Source organism: Lutjanus erythropterus, chromosome 16 (assembly GCF_056507025.1).
Source record: "Lutjanus erythropterus isolate fLutEry1 chromosome 16, fLutEry1.hap2, whole genome shotgun sequence".
Taxonomy (NCBI): domain Eukaryota; kingdom Metazoa; phylum Chordata; class Actinopteri; order Lutjaniformes; family Lutjanidae; genus Lutjanus; species Lutjanus erythropterus.
The window spans coordinates 14,026,787-14,044,933 of record NC_139332.1 but is presented as its reverse complement, the minus strand read 5'-3'; the positions used below and the strand labels follow the sequence as shown (position 1 = coordinate 14,044,933).

The 18,147-nt window shown below is 39.4% G+C and overlaps 1 protein-coding gene across 2 annotated transcripts in view; it reads left to right on the top strand.

Moving 5' to 3' along the window:
- The window catches only part of adgrb2 (adhesion G protein-coupled receptor B2), a 211,633-nt gene that overhangs the window by 72,963 nt on the left and 120,523 nt on the right, over positions 1-18,147 (top strand). For both annotated transcript variants that reach the window (XM_084738328.1, XM_084738327.1), the window contains exons 5-9: positions 7,520-7,684; positions 9,677-9,841; positions 11,574-11,675; positions 15,113-15,219; positions 17,898-18,092. In XM_084738328.1, the coding sequence (XP_084594454.1) occupies positions 7,520-7,684; positions 9,677-9,841; positions 11,574-11,675; positions 15,113-15,219; positions 17,898-18,092 (734 nt within the window). The remainder of the gene's footprint in view (positions 1-7,519; positions 7,685-9,676; positions 9,842-11,573; positions 11,676-15,112; positions 15,220-17,897; positions 18,093-18,147) is intronic.

Genomic DNA, 18,147 nt, shown 5'->3' with positions numbered 1-18,147 from the left:
AACACTAAAGAATTAAGCAAACAATGTATAAGGAAAACACCCTTTTAGTATTTTAACAAGTTTTGAACTGTTTTGAATGATTTTACTTGACAACCCATGAATTTACTATAATTTTAAATTGTAACAGAATATGGAGGTATAATTCTTTCCTTTTACTTGTCACACTATGTGACTGAAATTTTTGTAGAGACATTCATGGCTCCGGAGAATGAAGCCACAAGGTTTTGTTAATCTCCTGACCACACTGAGGTTGCTATTGATTGTTTCGAGTTAATAATTTTGACGAATAATGAATGAATTTCTGTAAACTTTGGTACAGTTATTCACATTTATTCATCACAGTTATTCATCCTTAGAATCATTTGTAATAACTTTGGTCGTCCTTAAATTTCCATCAGGTGCAATCTCCAGGTTAAAGTTTTGATTTGTCCAGTAATTTAGTTTTTGACAAAATACCTGAAAAACCAGTGACATTCCCATCAGCCTCAGCTCTTCTCTGTCTTTATTGCCGATTAGCAAATGCTAACATGCTAAACTAAGATAGTAAACATGGAAAACATCAGCCTGCTTAAGATCAGCATAATACCATTGTCCTTGTGAGCTTGTTAGCAGGCTCACATTAGCATTTAGCTCAATGCACTACTGTGTCTAAGTAGCCTGCGGCTTCATAAAAGCATTAGCATGGCTGCAGACTCCTAGTCTTGTTTTTAGAGAGTTTGCTGCCTTCCTGTAGTATTTGTTTGACCTTGTGTCGTCAATTTAACTGTCTGGTAGTGTAAGTCTATTTGTACCTTGTTTTACTTATCAATGAAATGCTACTTTAGTTTCCATTTAACCAACTTGGAATAACTGCATGAACACTTCAAATTTGGAATATTAGGAATGTTTTACTGTTCTGCTGACATGCTGTGAAAGCAGCGTAACCCCATCTTTCCTGCCTGCTTATGGTCACTTCATTAACTCTTGTTTCCTCACCAGCCTGTCCTTACTTTCAGTTCCATAGTCATCCGTGGTCAGCCGTGGAATACACACCCACTCTTCAAACTGTCACTCAGCCATCCTGATGGATCGCCTAACAAAGCCTTTAGTTTGGACTTCTGTGCCTCTTCCATGGTTGGCTTGGTTTAGATTGCTGAGCAGTTCTGCAGTGGAGCTCGTCCTGCTATTGTCTCTGAGATTACCTGTTAGTCCTATACCATGTCAAGACCAGCAGTAAGTCACTCGTGCGGCCCCATCCAATTCTGGTGCCGGGGGTACCTCAGGACTTTATTCCAATCTGGCTCAGACTGTCCAGCTGAAACGTCTTTATCAGGCTGCCATTGAACTGGAATGGGGCCGACCAGTGATTGAAATAACGTCTCAATAGAGAGCAGACTTAAGTAACAGTGGGGTAGGGTTTTTACCAGCCTATCAGAGAGCCACTTTCCAGATGTAGACGTCTCGTGGGATGTAAATACTAGTCATTATATAAGGCAGAGTTTAAATCTTGCATGAAGGAAAAAGCCTTTGACATTTTGAAAGTATACTTCAGGCATATGCATTGTCTCTGTGCAATTTTAATTTTGTCCCTTTAAGTGTCCCTTTAGAAAACACTTACTTTGAAAGCATTGACATTAGAAAGGAATATTCATTTCAGTGATTTAATTGGTTCCTGCTTTCTATGTTGGGAGAATATAAATACTTTTATGCATAATGGCATTAATGGACGCAGAGACACTAAAACATAAGAGAGTTTAAAGCAGAATTGGAGGCTACTTTCTGAATAATAACCCTTTTTTTAAATTCCTGAACTGATTTAAATCCGAGTGAGAGTGATTGTGCCTGTATAGTATGTAATTACTCACAGGCTAATTATCACAGGGTAAGTGCTTGTTATTTATTATTACTAAGGCATAGTATCCTGTATCATTTTCCTCTGGTAAATGATACATATATATTGATGTGAATGCTGCTGGAGCCTTTATGTGTTCTCCCCCTCCTTTCTGAGTAATATTTTTTTATGTTTTATTTTTGTTTTTGTGTTTTTCAAAGGTTTTCTAAGGTTAATATTTAAATAAAACATAACTGTCCCTGTTGCCAGACAAAGAGGCTCCAAAGTTGCGTCTCAAAGAGGGAGGAATAGGGAGACGTCGTAATCTAAAGTATGGCCTCCAGGATGTTTTGCCATGCTGTTTTGGGAACAGTGATGGAAAGAGAGGGTTTGGGAGAAAGGCTAGGCTCGTCCTTCAAGGGCCTTAAGGAAATCTGTGTGTATGTGTGTGTCTTCACACATGCTTTATGTGTTTGTGTATGAGTGTGTGAGTCTATCACAACAGATTCAGCGTGCTTTTGGGAGTTCAAAGGCAATGGTCCTTTGAAATGATGAATACCAGCGTAGGCCTTTTGGCACAAAACGTCCATGCATAGAGAATAGAGCTTTGATGGATCTGTGTGTGTGTGTGTGTGTGTGTGTGTGTGTGTGTGTGTGTGTGTGTCATAGGATCTCACTGCACACTGTGTATCAAGAACATATACTACACAAATAAAGGTGCTAATTACAATCGTAAAAGGTTCTTCATCTTGTCCCCATAAGAGAACCTTTTTTGCTTTCTGGTAGAAACTTTTATAAAGGTTCCACTTGGAACCTTTTGTTTAAACCCAGAACCATTAGAGAGAGGTGTCACACAAAACCCCCTAAAGGCCCTTTTCCACCAAATAAGCTCTGGTTTTTGAACTTGTTCCGTTCAAGATTCTTGGAAGTTTGGTGCAAACTGGAGAACCAAGGGTGTCATCAACAGACCACTTTGGGTCCCAACAGAAGCCTGTGATTTTTTTGGTTCCAGCTAGGAACCAACTTTTCAGGTTCCAAACCAATTTATTTTTGCTGTAAATGCTCAGATAGCTTCAAAATTAGGTGCTTTAACCAGAATGGGGCAGGTTTCCAGGTTGATGGAAAAGGTCTATGGGCCCTTTTCCACTAAATAAACTCTGGTTCTTGAACCAGTTGTGTTCTAGTTCTCAACCAACATGCTGTTTTGTTTGCTCAGCTGGAACTAAGAAGTAGCAGGTTTTAACTGGGAACTGGAGTGTCATATTGTATAGATCGTTGTGTACGGTGCAACACCCTCCATTGAATGGTTCCACTAGTGGAAATGCAGGCTGGTTCACTAGATAGCACCAATGTTCCAAGATATCTGGAACCTACCAAGGGGTTCTCTACTGAGAACCTTTTTATATTGCAAGGGTTTTTATCTAGAACCCACCCAGAAGGTTCTACCAAGAACTGTTTTATATTATGGAACAAAGAATCCTTGACAAAAGACTTCTACAAGGACTTCAATAATTCTTGAAGAACTGTTTCGTCCAAAAAGGTTATTTGGACGAAAAGTTTGTGATGGAAGTCTTTCAAAGTACCCTTAACGAACCCTTTCTTCAAAAAACAGTTCTTCAGAAGCTAACTGTTTTGGGTGAAACCTCAGACTTTCATGTAGAACCTTTCTGGAACCTGTATTTCTAATAGCGCATGCTATATAACATACTCTATACTGTCTATACTACAGTATTTTAAATCACTGTAGATTTGAATTGATTCAGAGCTGCAATTTATACTTTGACAGGTTTTGTATCAAATAAAGACAGTTAACAGTGATTTGTGAATAATTAATTTGATCATATCAGACCCGTCTGAGCCAACGTCAGGAGCTAAAAGACGCTCTCATGTGTAGGCAGCTTGCTGGAAATTGCCTTTTACATTCGTTGACACCTTTTTTTTCTCACAATATAAACAGTCAGTTCATAGCCAAGGATACCCAGGGATTAATGGCTATGTTTTAATTACAGTCAAATTAAAGTTTGTGGCTTTGGCACAAAAACAGCTTACTATCACAGAGCTGACACGCTGTTTTCCTATATACTCTGTGTGTTTGTTAGCACTTTTTTTCTGCTGGTAAATGTCTGCTCGTGTACTGTATGTTGAGCCCGCCTTGCAAGATACACTAGTCCCTGCTAATGAGTGCAACAATTTTAATGTAATTTTGTTCCCCTCATTTGCTGTAAATGTGTTAATTTGTTAATTTGACACTTTTTTCTACACACACTGACACAAGCTTCTTACCACCCACTCCATTTTTTTTTTTTTACTACTTTTGTTCAATTGTGTCCTGCGTGAGTCTAAAAATCAAGGATATTTTTCTGTTTTTTTCCTCTTTTGGAAACTGTTTCAGACTTGTCAGTTTAATTACTCAGGATTGGTCTTGGGAAATGTCGCATTCACACTTAAATTCTCGCACACAGCTCATTCTGTGTGCGTCAACCCCGACGCAGCGAGTTGGAACACTGTCCGAGTCACACACAGCGTGATTGACCACATTACCAAGGAGAGCTGGCAATGCTTTCCCACTTGGGAGAACCAGACAAATACATTTACTGCGCTGTACTTCACTTACTTAAAGCCCCTGTGTGTAGAATGTGTGCCTCAATATATCATTCTCAGCCGAAACAAGAGCAGTTCTCACTTTGAATTGCTATTCTTGTTAATATAGAGACAAATAGACAGGCTGCAGTACAGTTTGACAGCACATACACAAAAGCTATGCAGCAGAAGAGCTGTAAAGACAGCTTTCCTCTATTTTACGTATCATAGTAGCCTGTTAAAATTTGTGTGATTAAAACCCTTTGTCGCTGTAACTATAAGAGCATACATAATGCATTTCTTTTCACCATAAATTAATCACTGGACAAGAAAAAATGACTCCTACTTCAGCTCAACTTGACTGAAGGTTACATTAAAGCAACTGAATAATAATCAAACTTTAAACTCTATTAGTTGCAATGAAAATTTAAAGCTGCACTAGACAATATTTTCATATTAACAATTAATCAAAAAAAAAAGTAATGTGACAGGTGTTGCTTGTAGTCATAAACCTACAGAGAATTCTCACTTTGCTGCTGCCTTTATTGCCTTTTAGCTCATTGTTTTGGCATGTCAGCTCGCAGCTTTAATGTTTTGGTTCATTAGTCCCATTTTCATCAACCTCCTGACTACTGGAAGTACTGAAGCTATGAAAAAAACTTAAGAGCTGAGTGTCCATTCAGAACCTCAGTTCAGTTTAGTCTTCATTTCCTGCCTGAAACTTGGCTTTCAGCAAAGCAAAACCAGACAGTCTTCTGAGAGTTTTCCTATACTAGCACTGTGTGTAGGTTGTTGTTTTGTTTTTTGTTTTCTTCAAAAGAAAATAGATAGTACTTTTTTAAATATTGCATCAAAGTTTAACAGATGCTAATGTCTGCTGGATGTTTTAATAACCCATTGCTGACATTTTCAACATATCAACTTTATAAGGTTTATCAAGGGCTGCTTGAACATTTAAGTGCATTTTGGAGGGAGATTTGTTGTCATCAAGTAATAAAGCGTAGCTCAGGTCCACATGAGTAATCCAACTGCAGGCAGGACGAGCTGGATTTAGTTTTTTTCAACACAACAAGTGTCACTGCTGCCAACAGAAAGAGGCATTGTATTCTCACTCACTTTAAATTATAACCTCTAGGATTGTGTTTTTGTGTGAGGGTAGTGAAGAGGGCACAAACAATTAATTTGACAATAACAATGTCCCATTCAGTGAAATTAATTGCTGTGGAAACTAAACCATCATTAGTTTATTACAATGAAAGCACTGTTACAAAATGGCTCTTCAAGGCTCCTGCTACAAGTAAAAACTAGGTTCACACCTCAAGTTTTGATTCATGAGTCAAACCAGTGTGAGGATATTATATCGTTTCAATTTCCCAACAGGATCAGTTTGCATTTACAAAGGCAAAACTAAGCCCAGAAACTGTAAACGTAAGTCATGTGGTAGAAATGTTTGATTATTGGTCACACAGTCAGCAGGAGAAAAGGACGACCAACTCCCAGTTTTTAGCAGGATCAAATCGCGGAGCACCATCAGGTTCTGTTCATGTTGGTGTTGATTGACAGGAAGGGACATTTTTTAACCAGTTAAAGACACACATGATGGTATGCTTCTGTGATTGGCTCAAATGGTGTTCACACACGCTCCAGAGTTCACTTGACAGCGGTCCAAGACCGCCCCTTCAGTGCAGACCAGCGGGCGGTCGTTTAGTCCGTGCCAGACCTTGCACCAACCCAAATGAACAGCACCAAGAGAGTAAATGCTCCAGGGTTTGGTTCAACCACCTTGAGGGCAGGTTCACATCGGCCTTATTTTTCAAACCAATCACAGAAGCCTACCATTCCTCTGTACCTTGTCATTGGTTGAAAAATGTTTTCTCTTCCTGCTTTGGTGACTGATGAACTAGTAGAGCATTTGATACCAAAATGTGGACTAACAAGAGACAAACCTGGCATTGGTTTGATTCCTTAGATATCATTCCCTCAAGACAACCGGAGTAACAGTATAGCTGAACATTAATAATACAGGTACAAGCTTTTGTTGACCATCTAGTAGTGGGGGTTTTTGGCCTGCTGTCTAAGAAGTGCAGACTTTGTGTATTCTTCTGGTCTACAAGGTTTTAGAAAGTTGTTAGAAACTAGCAAAACCCAGCAATTGTGACAGAATTACACTGAGTGCCTGTATTCAACAGTTTTCTGAAAAATAAATGGACATGGTCACAGGTCAGTAATTGGTTCCCCCGTCAAGTTTTTGGTGACAAAGAATTCTGATCAAAAATCTGTAACAAGAACAGTGAAGAAATTCACCGACACTTTATTTGTCACACAGCCTCGTGCTCTTCCCATAGTAGAACACTGTGTTCTTTTCTGTGACGCACATCCTCAAAATTGGCTGAACTATTACTACCTTTGAAGCTGATGACATACCAGAAATCTTTGACTACACACGCTGTAAATGATTAATCAGCCTGGGTTTGATTATCTTTTTTTTTGCATTTTGGATTATTTTATTTGACAACTCAATTACTCCAGCAACACTCCCTCATTAAAGGGGACGATGGGGGTTTTGATTACACCTTTGCATGTCATCAGGCTTTGGTTAAGCGATTTGGTATTCAAGCATCGTCTGACAGGCAAGACTAGATTGTACTGAAATTGTTTTTTTTTTTTTTCTATTCATTTATCTATTTCTGCACAAACACCAGTCAAGAGTTGAAATGCGCTGCCTTTGTAACAACACTTTGAATGAAAATTCAACTGACTGTACTCTGTGTGAACTCTTAAAAACAAAGCATGAAAGGAATTGTAATCAGCCATTTCATAACAGATTGAAATATTTAAAATGTGTGTAGCATCATGACGTTTGTTTGTTTGTTTGTTGCTATCTATGGAAAACCAAGTGGCCTTCTGTAATTTATTTGTTCACCACCTTAACTCACTCGATGTTCTGTTTACTTGTAGCCTCACTTTCTCTGTATTTTTCTCTTGTATTTTCCCCTTGCATTCTTTCCCTTGTCCTTCAAAAATCTGGATCAATTTATCCTGATTTCTCCATGTCTCTCGAAATCGTCTCCCCCCGCCTCCACCTTCATCCATTTCCCTGTCTCTCCTTGTCTCCTTCCATCTCTCCAGTGGAGGGCCAGTGGTTGGAGTGGGGGCCGTGGTCGCGATGCAGCGTGACTTGTAACACCGGGACCCAGCAGAGGCAGAGACGCTGCAGTTCATCGGTTCACGGCTGGGCTGAATGTAAGGGCCTCCATCAGGAGAGCAGAGAATGCACCAACCCTTCCTGCAGTGGTAAGACCCACAGATGAATTCGTCTTTTTTTTCCCCACTTAAATCTTATCTGTTGAGTGTCTAGCTGTAGGCAGAGCATCATGACACTCTTTCAATATTATTCCATAACTGAACAGTTCAGTTGCATGTTGATGCCAACAAGGCATCATGTTTCATGTAAATGATCCATATTCCTTCAACTTTAGATGATATGTCAGCTTTTCTATTGAATAGATGTCTTGGACAAGCTCAAGTATTTGCTTTCTCTCTCTGCAGCTTCAGCTTTATACCACTTTCTTCTTATCATCTTTTTGCTTTTTATACTCTTAGAAAACAGGGTTCCAACAGGATTTTTTGGAGAATGGGTTTGTTAAGAATTCTTTAAGGGTTCAATTAGGAATCTAAAGAAACCCTTTTTTAAGATAAGATATTATAAGATCAACTTTATTGATCCCAAAACAGGGGAAATCACATGTTATAGCAGCTCAAAAAGGTGGTACAGGTAGTAAAAAATTAAGTCAAAATATACAATAAAAATAAAAACAATAAAAACATAAAATATACAGATTCTAGATTTGAAAGGAAAAAATATACACAGATTATATACACTATATATTTGCCTTATTGATATGTGCAAAAAATATGTGGCTATATGGACAGATGTATGGATATATATGAATAACTGTGCAGGATAATTGCACACACATCGTAAATACACACATGAGGTGTAACATTGTATTAAGAGAAAAAAAAATAACTGATGTTGCCTTGTGAATGGATAATTGCACAGGGACAAAGAGATTTGGATCCACAGGATGATTTAGGGTGTGAGGATACTAATGCCTTCTCATTTTTATATTTTCTAACTCTCTTATTCCAGATTTCTAAATAAATTAAGGTGCTTAGGTTCCAAGTGGAGCAGTCGGGTGTTCTGCCTTGCTCAAGGCCACCTTGACAGCGTCCACTCCACTATGTACCTTTTGATTCAACCTGGGTGTAAACCAGCTACCCTCAGATCCCCAAGCCAAGTCCTTATGGACTGAGCTACTGCCACCCCCAAACCATCTGTTTAAGGTTCCACCTAGAATCTCCTAGGAGATGTTCTACAGAGAACCATTTTATGGTGTAATAGTGCCACCCAGGATCCTCTCTGGGGGTTTTCTCCAGAACCTTTTCACCTTCTAAGGATGCTAACAAGAACCTATCCAGGAGGCTTTGCCAAGAAGCCTTTTATATTACAAGGGGTTTATCTAGAACCCACTCAGGAGTTCTACAGAGAACCCTTTTAGGATTTTACCCAGAACTCATTCAAGGGGAATCTACAGGTAGCACACTTGTGGTGCAAAGAACACTTGACAAACCCTTGAACCCTCTTAAATCCTTTGGGAACTCTCTTTAGATGAATAGAGTTCTTAATGAACCCCTAGTTTTAAAAAGACAAACTCTTTTTCAAAAAAGGGTTTTTCAGAAGCAAATGATTCTGGGTAGAACCTCAGCCTTTCAGGAAGAACCCTTTCAGAACCTTTGTTTCTAAAAGTAAAGAGTAAATGTTGTTATTGGACTCATGTTCACTAGAGTTTCTGTCTGTTTTTAGTTTCCCACCAAAAGTGGAAGTCCTTTCCTTTCATCTCCACATCCTTCCATCTCTCTTCATAATCTAAGATGCACCAACAGTACAGATGAATTCTTAGTATTCATGCTCACATCATCTCAGATGTCATTATACAAACATGGAACATTTATTATTTGAAGGCTTCTGCATGGTCCTCTGTGATTTGTGTTCCACATACCAGCAATTTGTGGGTGAGTCTGTTTCAACCGGGGCCCCGCAGGACAAAATCACTCATGTTTTAATAAACCTGGGCCCCAGAATGGGCTTGTATTGATTTAATTTGGCTACTAAAAAATAGAAAAAGTTTACCGCCTCACAGTTGCAACCCAAATTTACTACTCAACACACTCTTATCTCCCCGCTCCCCAATCGTCACTGGCGGTGCTTTGCTTCTGTTCTAGGTGGAGGTAACTGGGGCAGCTGGAACCACTGGAGTCTCTGCAGCAAGACATGTGACTCGGGTTGGCAGCGTCGCTTCAGGATGTGTGAGGGCACCGGAATACAGGGCTACCCCTGCGATGGCTCAGGGGAGGAGGTCCGGTCCTGTAACGAGAAGAAATGCCCCGGTCAGTGGTTCTGTCAATGTGTGTGTGTGTGAGGTGAAAAAAAGACTGAAAACTACACTGCTGTGCAAAGTTAAGAAGAAGAGGTTTAGTTTTTAAGCTTACTGGGTAAACTGTTGGAGATGTATAGGATGTAATTCCTCCTTTTAGGAATTTTTTCTACTTATTATTTTGCTGCAAAAGCATAATTGACATAAACCTTTCAAAAAGAAAAAAGAAAGCAACACTGCAAAGTATCAACAAACAAATCTTGTTCTTTCACTTTACCATCCTATGTTTAAATAATTTCCTAGAAATTAAGGTGATAAATTAAATTACGCCTGACTGAAACTCCCTATGTCTAGCTAGCTTTAGCAGAATTTAGGTGTCTTACTTTAGCAAGCTGTGTAGTGGACTGTTTGGTTTGATTTTTAGCACATTTTTTTAACTGCACTTTTAATGTGCTGTTTTCTTTACAATTATGGCATTGACATAAAACATGAAAAAATAATAAGATTTTGATCTCAGCTAAAGTTTGACTAAATATTTAGTTATCGTATTTTGAGTTTGTAGGGCAGTACAGTATGCTTTTGTATACTCATGCTTGAAAAGACTTTGTAAACACTTTATGCCTCAGACTTTTTTTCTGTAAGGCTGCATTTCTCTCCTAGTGGATCCCTGACAGAGACAAAAGAGTGTGTGTATCTGTGTGTGTGTGCCCAATCTGCATATGCACAGTATTTGTCAGGCAGATTGGAAGTGATTCCCGGTGGTTCACACCACAGCCAAAGGCTTCTATCGCAATTTTAGAACTGCACTCGTCTCATCTTTATCTGTCTCTTGTCGGTCTTCCTGTCAATTCAGATATCCATCCATCTTTACCTCTTCATTGATTTTGCATGTCCTTGCCTCGTGCGTTCCTTTTATCCTCTGTTTACCGGAGAGATACTCAGATTTCTCCTCATATCTCTCGGTTTTAACATTGTTTTTATCATAATAATGTCACCCGCTTGCTTTGACTCTTTCTTTGCTCCTCTGCCATGTTCAATGTCAGTGTCAGCCTCTGAAGGAAGCGGCGCGCTTTAATAAGCACGCCTCTCAACTGAAGCTGTGAATATGCAAGCGTGTTTTCTGCACAAACCTGATTGCCATATGTGTACATGCGTGCACCGGGTTCTGACAAGCCACAAACGATAAACTTTAGAGTGCAGCCGTCACCATGAACCCTTTGTCTTGAGTAGCTCTCAAGCCCCTTTCACACAAGACGAGGATCTTGTCTGTTGGCGTTGCAGGGGAACATCATATCACATTTTCGCTCAGTCTGTGTGTCTCTCTCCTCTCCCCGCTCTCCGTCCCTCTTCATCTCTCTGCCTCGCCTCTGCCAACACTCGTCTGCCCCCTCGGAATATCTTCAGAGCGCTCTCCCCCGTTTTTTCATCAGGGTTATGAAAGGGAGGGAGGGGGGGAAAACAGATGAATAAAGAGAGGGAGTAAGATGAAGAGGGAATGAGATACTGTACTGAGGCAGTGACACTGACAGAGAGCACTGAGCAATGTACAAGGGAATAAGATTGGGAGCTGCTGCAGGAGAACATTGATTTGTATCTTGTTTTTTGTGCTTTTCTGCTCCCTTTTTTTCACTGGCTATGTATGTGTCTGTGGGAGTGTGTGCGTGGTGATTTTTCTTCTTTCTGTGCGCTTGCTAGACTGCGCTTCATTTCGCTTTTTCTGTGTATTTCTCACCTACTTCTTACAGCTCCTCATGAGATATGTAAAGACGAGCATCTTCTCGCTATGTCATGGAAGAGAGCCTCAGCTGGAGAGACCGTCTACAACAAGTGTCCAACTAATGCCACTGGTCAGTCACATAATTCAGCATATTTCAGCCACAGCTTGAGTGAGTGAATCTGTGCTTCTGTTAGGCCTGGAGTTTCTTAGTATTAATCAGTGGTGGAACGCACACAATAAAACAGTGAGCCAAACTGTAGCCACTTCATAAAAGAAACTTAGACAAGATATCGAGCAGCCATAGAAAATGTGTAAATACAGAGCTCAAGTAAGAGAAAGAAAAAATATACAGAAACTCATATTTGATCAACTGAAAATTTATGTTAGCAGCTAGCAGTTAGCATATGCAGTGCTAGCTAATGTAAGAAAAACAAACAACACAAGTTGCAGTTTGTCAGCCCCATCAATGTGCATTAGCACCCAGTAATTAATGTTGAAAGTCATACTTAGTCAACAGAAAATCCAAGTGAAGACAAATGTTCAACAGGACCAACAGTAGTTTATCACTCCCATTAGTATTTGTTAGCACCTGGCAGTTAGCATGAGCAGAGCTAGCTAAATTGAGGGAAAAACAAAAACTATAGAAACTCATACTTGATCAGCAGAATATCTACAGGAATTAAAATTAGAAAATATGCAACTAGCAAAAAGAAATCCAACAGGGGCAACAAAAGTATGTCAGCTCCGTGAAGGTATATTAGCACCTGGCAGTTAGCATGAGCCGAGCTAGCTAAAGGAGAGAAAGAAAGAACCTAAAGTGCAGACATCCCAGTTTGTCCAGGAATGTCACAGTTTCAAGCTGGGTGTCCCAAATCCTGACAGAAATCTGTAAAACACTAAAATGTCACAGTTTTCAACATTCACCACTAAATTGGCCCAGTTTTTACCACAATTTAAATAATATTGCTAGCCTGTGAATCATAGGCAAGCATAGCTGTTAGCATACTGACAGAAGCTGTCAATGTGGTAACAGTTAGCTGTCATACTAGAGAGTTGGTCTTTTCTAAAGAGCTCCAGGAGGCTTACACTTTCCTTTGTAATGTACCTGGCAATGAAAATGTTGGCTTCATGGTGTCCATGGTGGTGAAATCTGTGCTTGGTAGGTGTCCTAAATGCTGAAATAAATGTCTCCCATCCTGATGAAAGCACCTATTGTGAGTGCACAAGCACATACATGCAGGAACATAGAGTACACTTACAGGTCGCGGTTCAAGAATATGGTCACCCTCCTATAGAAACTCATGCTCTATGAAGATAAAGTCAATTCTTGTCCTGCCTCTAATGTTTAACAGTTAAGTGACGTACAGTGTACCAACAGCACAACCATCATCTCATTATTGCCAAGGAACACATTGTAAAATAGATGATATTATAATAAGGATATCCTCGATTACAATGCTGTCTTGTTTTTTCAAAATTCAATCTGCTCCTATGCCTGGAACAAATAGGTACTCAGATTGATTTCAGTGCTGAAATTAATGTCTAAGGCTCATCAAAGTTGTTGTCCCTAAATGTATTTCGTTTTCAGCTTTGGTATGCGGAGGCGGCATTTCCAACTCATGCATTATCCAGCATTTACCTTTAATTAGTACAGCAGACATGTCCTGCTTGGATGCCGTCGATCCTTATTTATGTTTAACTTATCATGGTAATGCTATCTAAACTGCAGAGTTTCTCAAATAGCTGGTGCCAGACCTTTTCTTTTAACTTCCAAAAGCAGAAACAAGAACAAAATCATACTTTTTTCTTCAGAATTTAAGCCAAGAGCAGCTGCGGTTCAGGATTCCCTTAATATAAAACCTGCTTCTACATCTTTCAAACTCTGGCATTGGCTTCGACATCAAAACATGTCTGCACAAATTTAGGTTGCCAGCCAGTAAAACATTATAGCTCAAAGAACATTACATCGAAGGTAAATCAATGTATTAAATTTAATTAACTGAGAAACTTTGCAGTTTATTTATGTCAATCTATTACTCATAAAAAGGCAGAGCCAGAGTTCAGTAAGTGCATATTTATTTGGCAAGGGAAAAGGTTTTGTCTTAGTAAAGTATTTTGGCAGCCTCCTCCGGTTATCTGCTGGCTGCCAGGTTAGAACAGCCAGCAGGTATGAGCTTCCAAACACCGGAGAAGTGCTACAAATAAAATATTCGACAGTTGTGTCTATCCTAAATAATACTTCACTCCAAGGTGGTTTCATCCTATGTATTAAAATTCATCAAGCAGACACTCTCTGTGTTAACCCTGACCTTAATGTTGTGATAAATACCACAGAATCCAAGCAAGATATTTATGTAGTTTTTCTATTTTTCTTAAATAAAGAATGAAATTTTTTCCATTTCTGCATCATGTATATTTTACTTGCACAGCAGCTGGCTCTTTGACCATGAATGGACACTGTATTAACAGCAATGGGCAGGTTTCATTTCTAAATTTGATGAATTCCCTTTAAAGCCTGGGTCTTCAAAGCGTCTACAACCCCGAGGGATGGGAATCTCTTGGCAGCTAACAATTCGATTTGAATCTGAGTCAGAATGATGCAATGCAATTACATAATGATTATCAATGTGTCTTGATGCGTCAAAAAAAAAATAGGAATTAGGAATAATTTATTTTTTGTGTGATCGCTTGCTACTTTTAAAACATTGATGTAATGACCTATAATTAGTTTAGTTAGATGCAACTTGTGTACAGTGTGGCTCTTGTCCAGGTCCCTTTTCACTTCAACTTCAGTTGGTTTACTGTGGTTGCTCACACCCAGCGATCCTCACCAGAAGCGTAGCTAATTCAATAGCATCAGTTATATCAGAACTGGAGAGTTTTTCTCCACTGAAAGAAGAGCAAAGAACGACGCTGAAGGCTTTTTCTTTATGGAAAAGATGGTTATGCTCTTCTCACGGCCGGCTTCAGAAAGAGTTTGAGCTGATCGGTTGGAGTTGGCTGGTATTAGACGTAGACGGACGGTCCATCCAATCACTGCCAAGTGTTTTTTAAAAGTTCTTGCCCTTTTCCAAACTGTTTCTGAGGATAATTTCTCAGATGGTTTTGTGCAAAAACCATCTGCCGTGTCGGGTTAGAGAGAATTATGATGCATCTAAGAATCAATCCCCCCCATCATTACTGTAGAGGTGGGGTTGGGGGACCACCAAATTTTTCCAGAATTAAAATATGTCTCAAAATATACATCGACATGAATCTAACATATTATTAAATAAATGGGACAATCCTTGTATAATCATGTGAACTAGCTACCCCAATCAATCACTATGTGGCACCTATCCACAACAGCAAACAGTACAGATACTCTTGTGAGCCACAGTTTATCATTTTGTACAAAGCAAGCATTAGCCAGGCAACAACTGCTGTTGACTTAGCAACACTGTGTACATGTACATGAGAGAAGACCAGGAAATATTCAATGCAAAATAAGTAGCTAAGGTGTCTGTGGCCTGAGAAATATTGAAGATTCCTTCTCTGAAGCATTTGTCTCTCTTTGTCTCTTTCTAGGATCTGCTAGTCGTCGTTGCATGCTGGACAATAATGGAGTTGCTTTCTGGGGTCCTCCGAGCTTCGCCAGATGCGTCTCACTTGAATATAGATATTTACATTTATCTGTAAGTTTCCTTTTAACTAATAAGTTCTGCAAACTCAGAAACTGTCTCTACATTTTTATATCATCTTCAGCAAGAAGGAAAAAGATGTGTTTATTCCTCCAGATTTCATCATTTTTAGCTAGTCAGCTGCAGTATCGCCTCTGTCATAACTTACCTTCATTAAACTTGTCTGTCTCATTAGTGAATGTATGAGAAAGTGTGAGAAAGACTCCATCTGTTTTTAAAAGTTATTCTCTGCCTCACTTTCCACCTTTTCACCCATCATGTACCTCTGCTCAACTCTCTTTTTTTTTCAAAAAGTTTACAAAATACAGGAGTGTCTTTACTCAAGGCTTGCCCATATCTCTAATTAGCTTTTCCAGAGCTTGGCGCTCACACTTATCAATTAATGAACATAGCTAATGAATGTGTTCATCAGCCAGACTGTTTTCCTGCTCTGTGAACTTCAACCTTTTCCATCTCCTCAATGATGGCGGCAGGAGATGGGGGTCAGGGATTGTGCGTGACAAAGCTGATTGCACTGTTAGCTTCTGTTCCAACCTTTCATTAACACCAGGAGTCAATAATTAATTTTCTGTGATTGCTGTTATCTTCTGTTCTTCCAGGCTCCCTCTCCCGCTCTGTCTCCTCTCCTTGCGCTTCACATACACATACACACACACACTCTCTCGCTTTGTGTATCTGCGTCTCTGAAGTGATGAGATCCAATTTCTGCTTGAGAGTGCTGCTAGGCCTCTTTGCTCGCCTATTTTAAGCACAAGTACTAAAATCCAACCATATACACATATACTCCTGTCTCGAAAACGTCCCCCTCGGCTCACATCCAAAACATCCCTGTGATTTCTTCAGGGAAAAAAAAACCAAAAACATGATCTTTGGTTTGTTTGGTCTTGCTGTTTCTGACATTTCTACCAGCTTCTCACTTTGAATAGGAACTACACAGTAAGTTCCAGTGAGCATGCATTTCACCCATTCTTTAGAACTGGGACAAATCATGTCAAGTGTTATGTCATGTTAATACCGAGACGCTAACTCCATTTCTAATGAAAATGTAGAATTTATGTGTAGATGCAAATTCTGAAAAACTTTGGTCTACTTCAGTTTTTTTAATTTCTAAACTTGGTCCCACAAGAATTCTTGTCTGGGACCATTAGAAAATGTTTTAAAATCCGTCAAAATCTTAAACTAACAATACCTATTGATGACGTAGGTGTAAAAATGTACTGTTATAATCATCTTTGTTTTTTTAATGGAAATGTTTGCCCTGTTTATGTCAACTCTGTCTGATATTTAGAAAAACATGATTTAATCAGGCTTAAAAAGGATTAGCTATACCTTAAAGACCCCTGTCTTTCTCCCTGGTTTAAAAAAAAAGGCAGGAATATTGCTTAAACTATCTTTGGACAAATTCACTGTTCACTGACAGATGAAATCTAAACTGTGCTGTCAATCGATTACAATATTTAATTGCAATTAATCACATGACTGCCTGTAGTTAATCGCAAGTAATCACAAATTAATCACACATTTTGTATTTGTTCAAAGTGTACCTTAAAGGCATATTTAATAATTTCATGTCATAATAATAATTTAAATGTAATGACTAATAATGGATAAATATGCATTTTTCAAATGTAACGTTATTAAATAAAAAGGTTCCTGTTTATATGCATTTATTCATTTATTTAGTTAGTATTATTATTGATAATTATAGTTTATTTCTTTAATAAGATATTGTCCTCTGAGGAGAAAAATCCTCACCTTTATTCAGCTCAGTCTATAAAATGACGAAACGGTGTGTGATATTCATGTTTTTTTAGTAAAGCAGCAGGATCATTTACATGACAGTGTCACTCTGACTGTTGACATCGGTGAGGATGTTTTAGACAACAGCAGACAGCAAACTGCACACCGACACACACCGAGGAGATGAAGAGGAGAGACACAGTCTGGACTCTTCATCATGACTTACAATAACGCAGCGCAGTGACAAACGTTTTGCGGAGGAGACGAGCGTCTGTCAGTTTGGTCTTTACAGAGACAGATATTTTTCAACCACAGAACTGTACGGTAACATCAGGATCCCTCATCAATAACGTTTATCGGTCGCACTTTACACACTCGCTCCCCCTCCCTCCCTCCTCTCTGCAGCTCCTCTCCCCTCCCTCGCTGTTGTGATTGATCGGCATGAAATACTTAAATATTTAAAAGCACACAAATCGGACTTGGAGTAAAAAAATCACACACCACAGAAGTGTACAGTAACATTATGATTCTTGATCATAAAAAGTTTTTATATCAAGTCGACACATCTGTCCATATTCACACGCTCTCTCCTTCTCTCTCTGCTGTGGGTCAGGCCTTATTTTAACTTTTACCTGGTTTCAGGTGGAGCTGCAGCTCGATCAGCACTCTCTCCTCTCCCTCCTCCTACACTTCTGTTTTTGTGTTGAGCCAGTTGCCTAAACAGACACGCCTGTTTATTGTCAGATGACAGGGAAGCTTGCATTATTAAAATCAAAAATCAAAATTAAAATCAAAAATGTAATATTTTGTCGACTACATTCTACATTCAATATGTGGTTTGTCCCAGCTCTCAAGAATGAGTCATTTAATAAACTTGACTGTAAAAAGCAGAGGTGTATCTGCCAACTGAATCCCTGTCTCTTTCCTCACAGTTACGAGAGCATCTCGCGAAGGGTCAGAGGACCCTGGCCGGGGAGGGCATGTCTCAGATCGTAAGGAGTCTCCTGGAGCTCTTGCAGAGGAGGAGCTACTACAGTGGCGACCTTCTCTTTTCCACGGAGATTCTGCGAAATGTGACGGACACCTTCAAAAGAGCAACCTACATCCCAGCTCCCGACGACGTGCAGGTAAGCGGAGCCTTCTCGAGTCACAAAACCGTACAAAGCATGCGGTCACAGACAC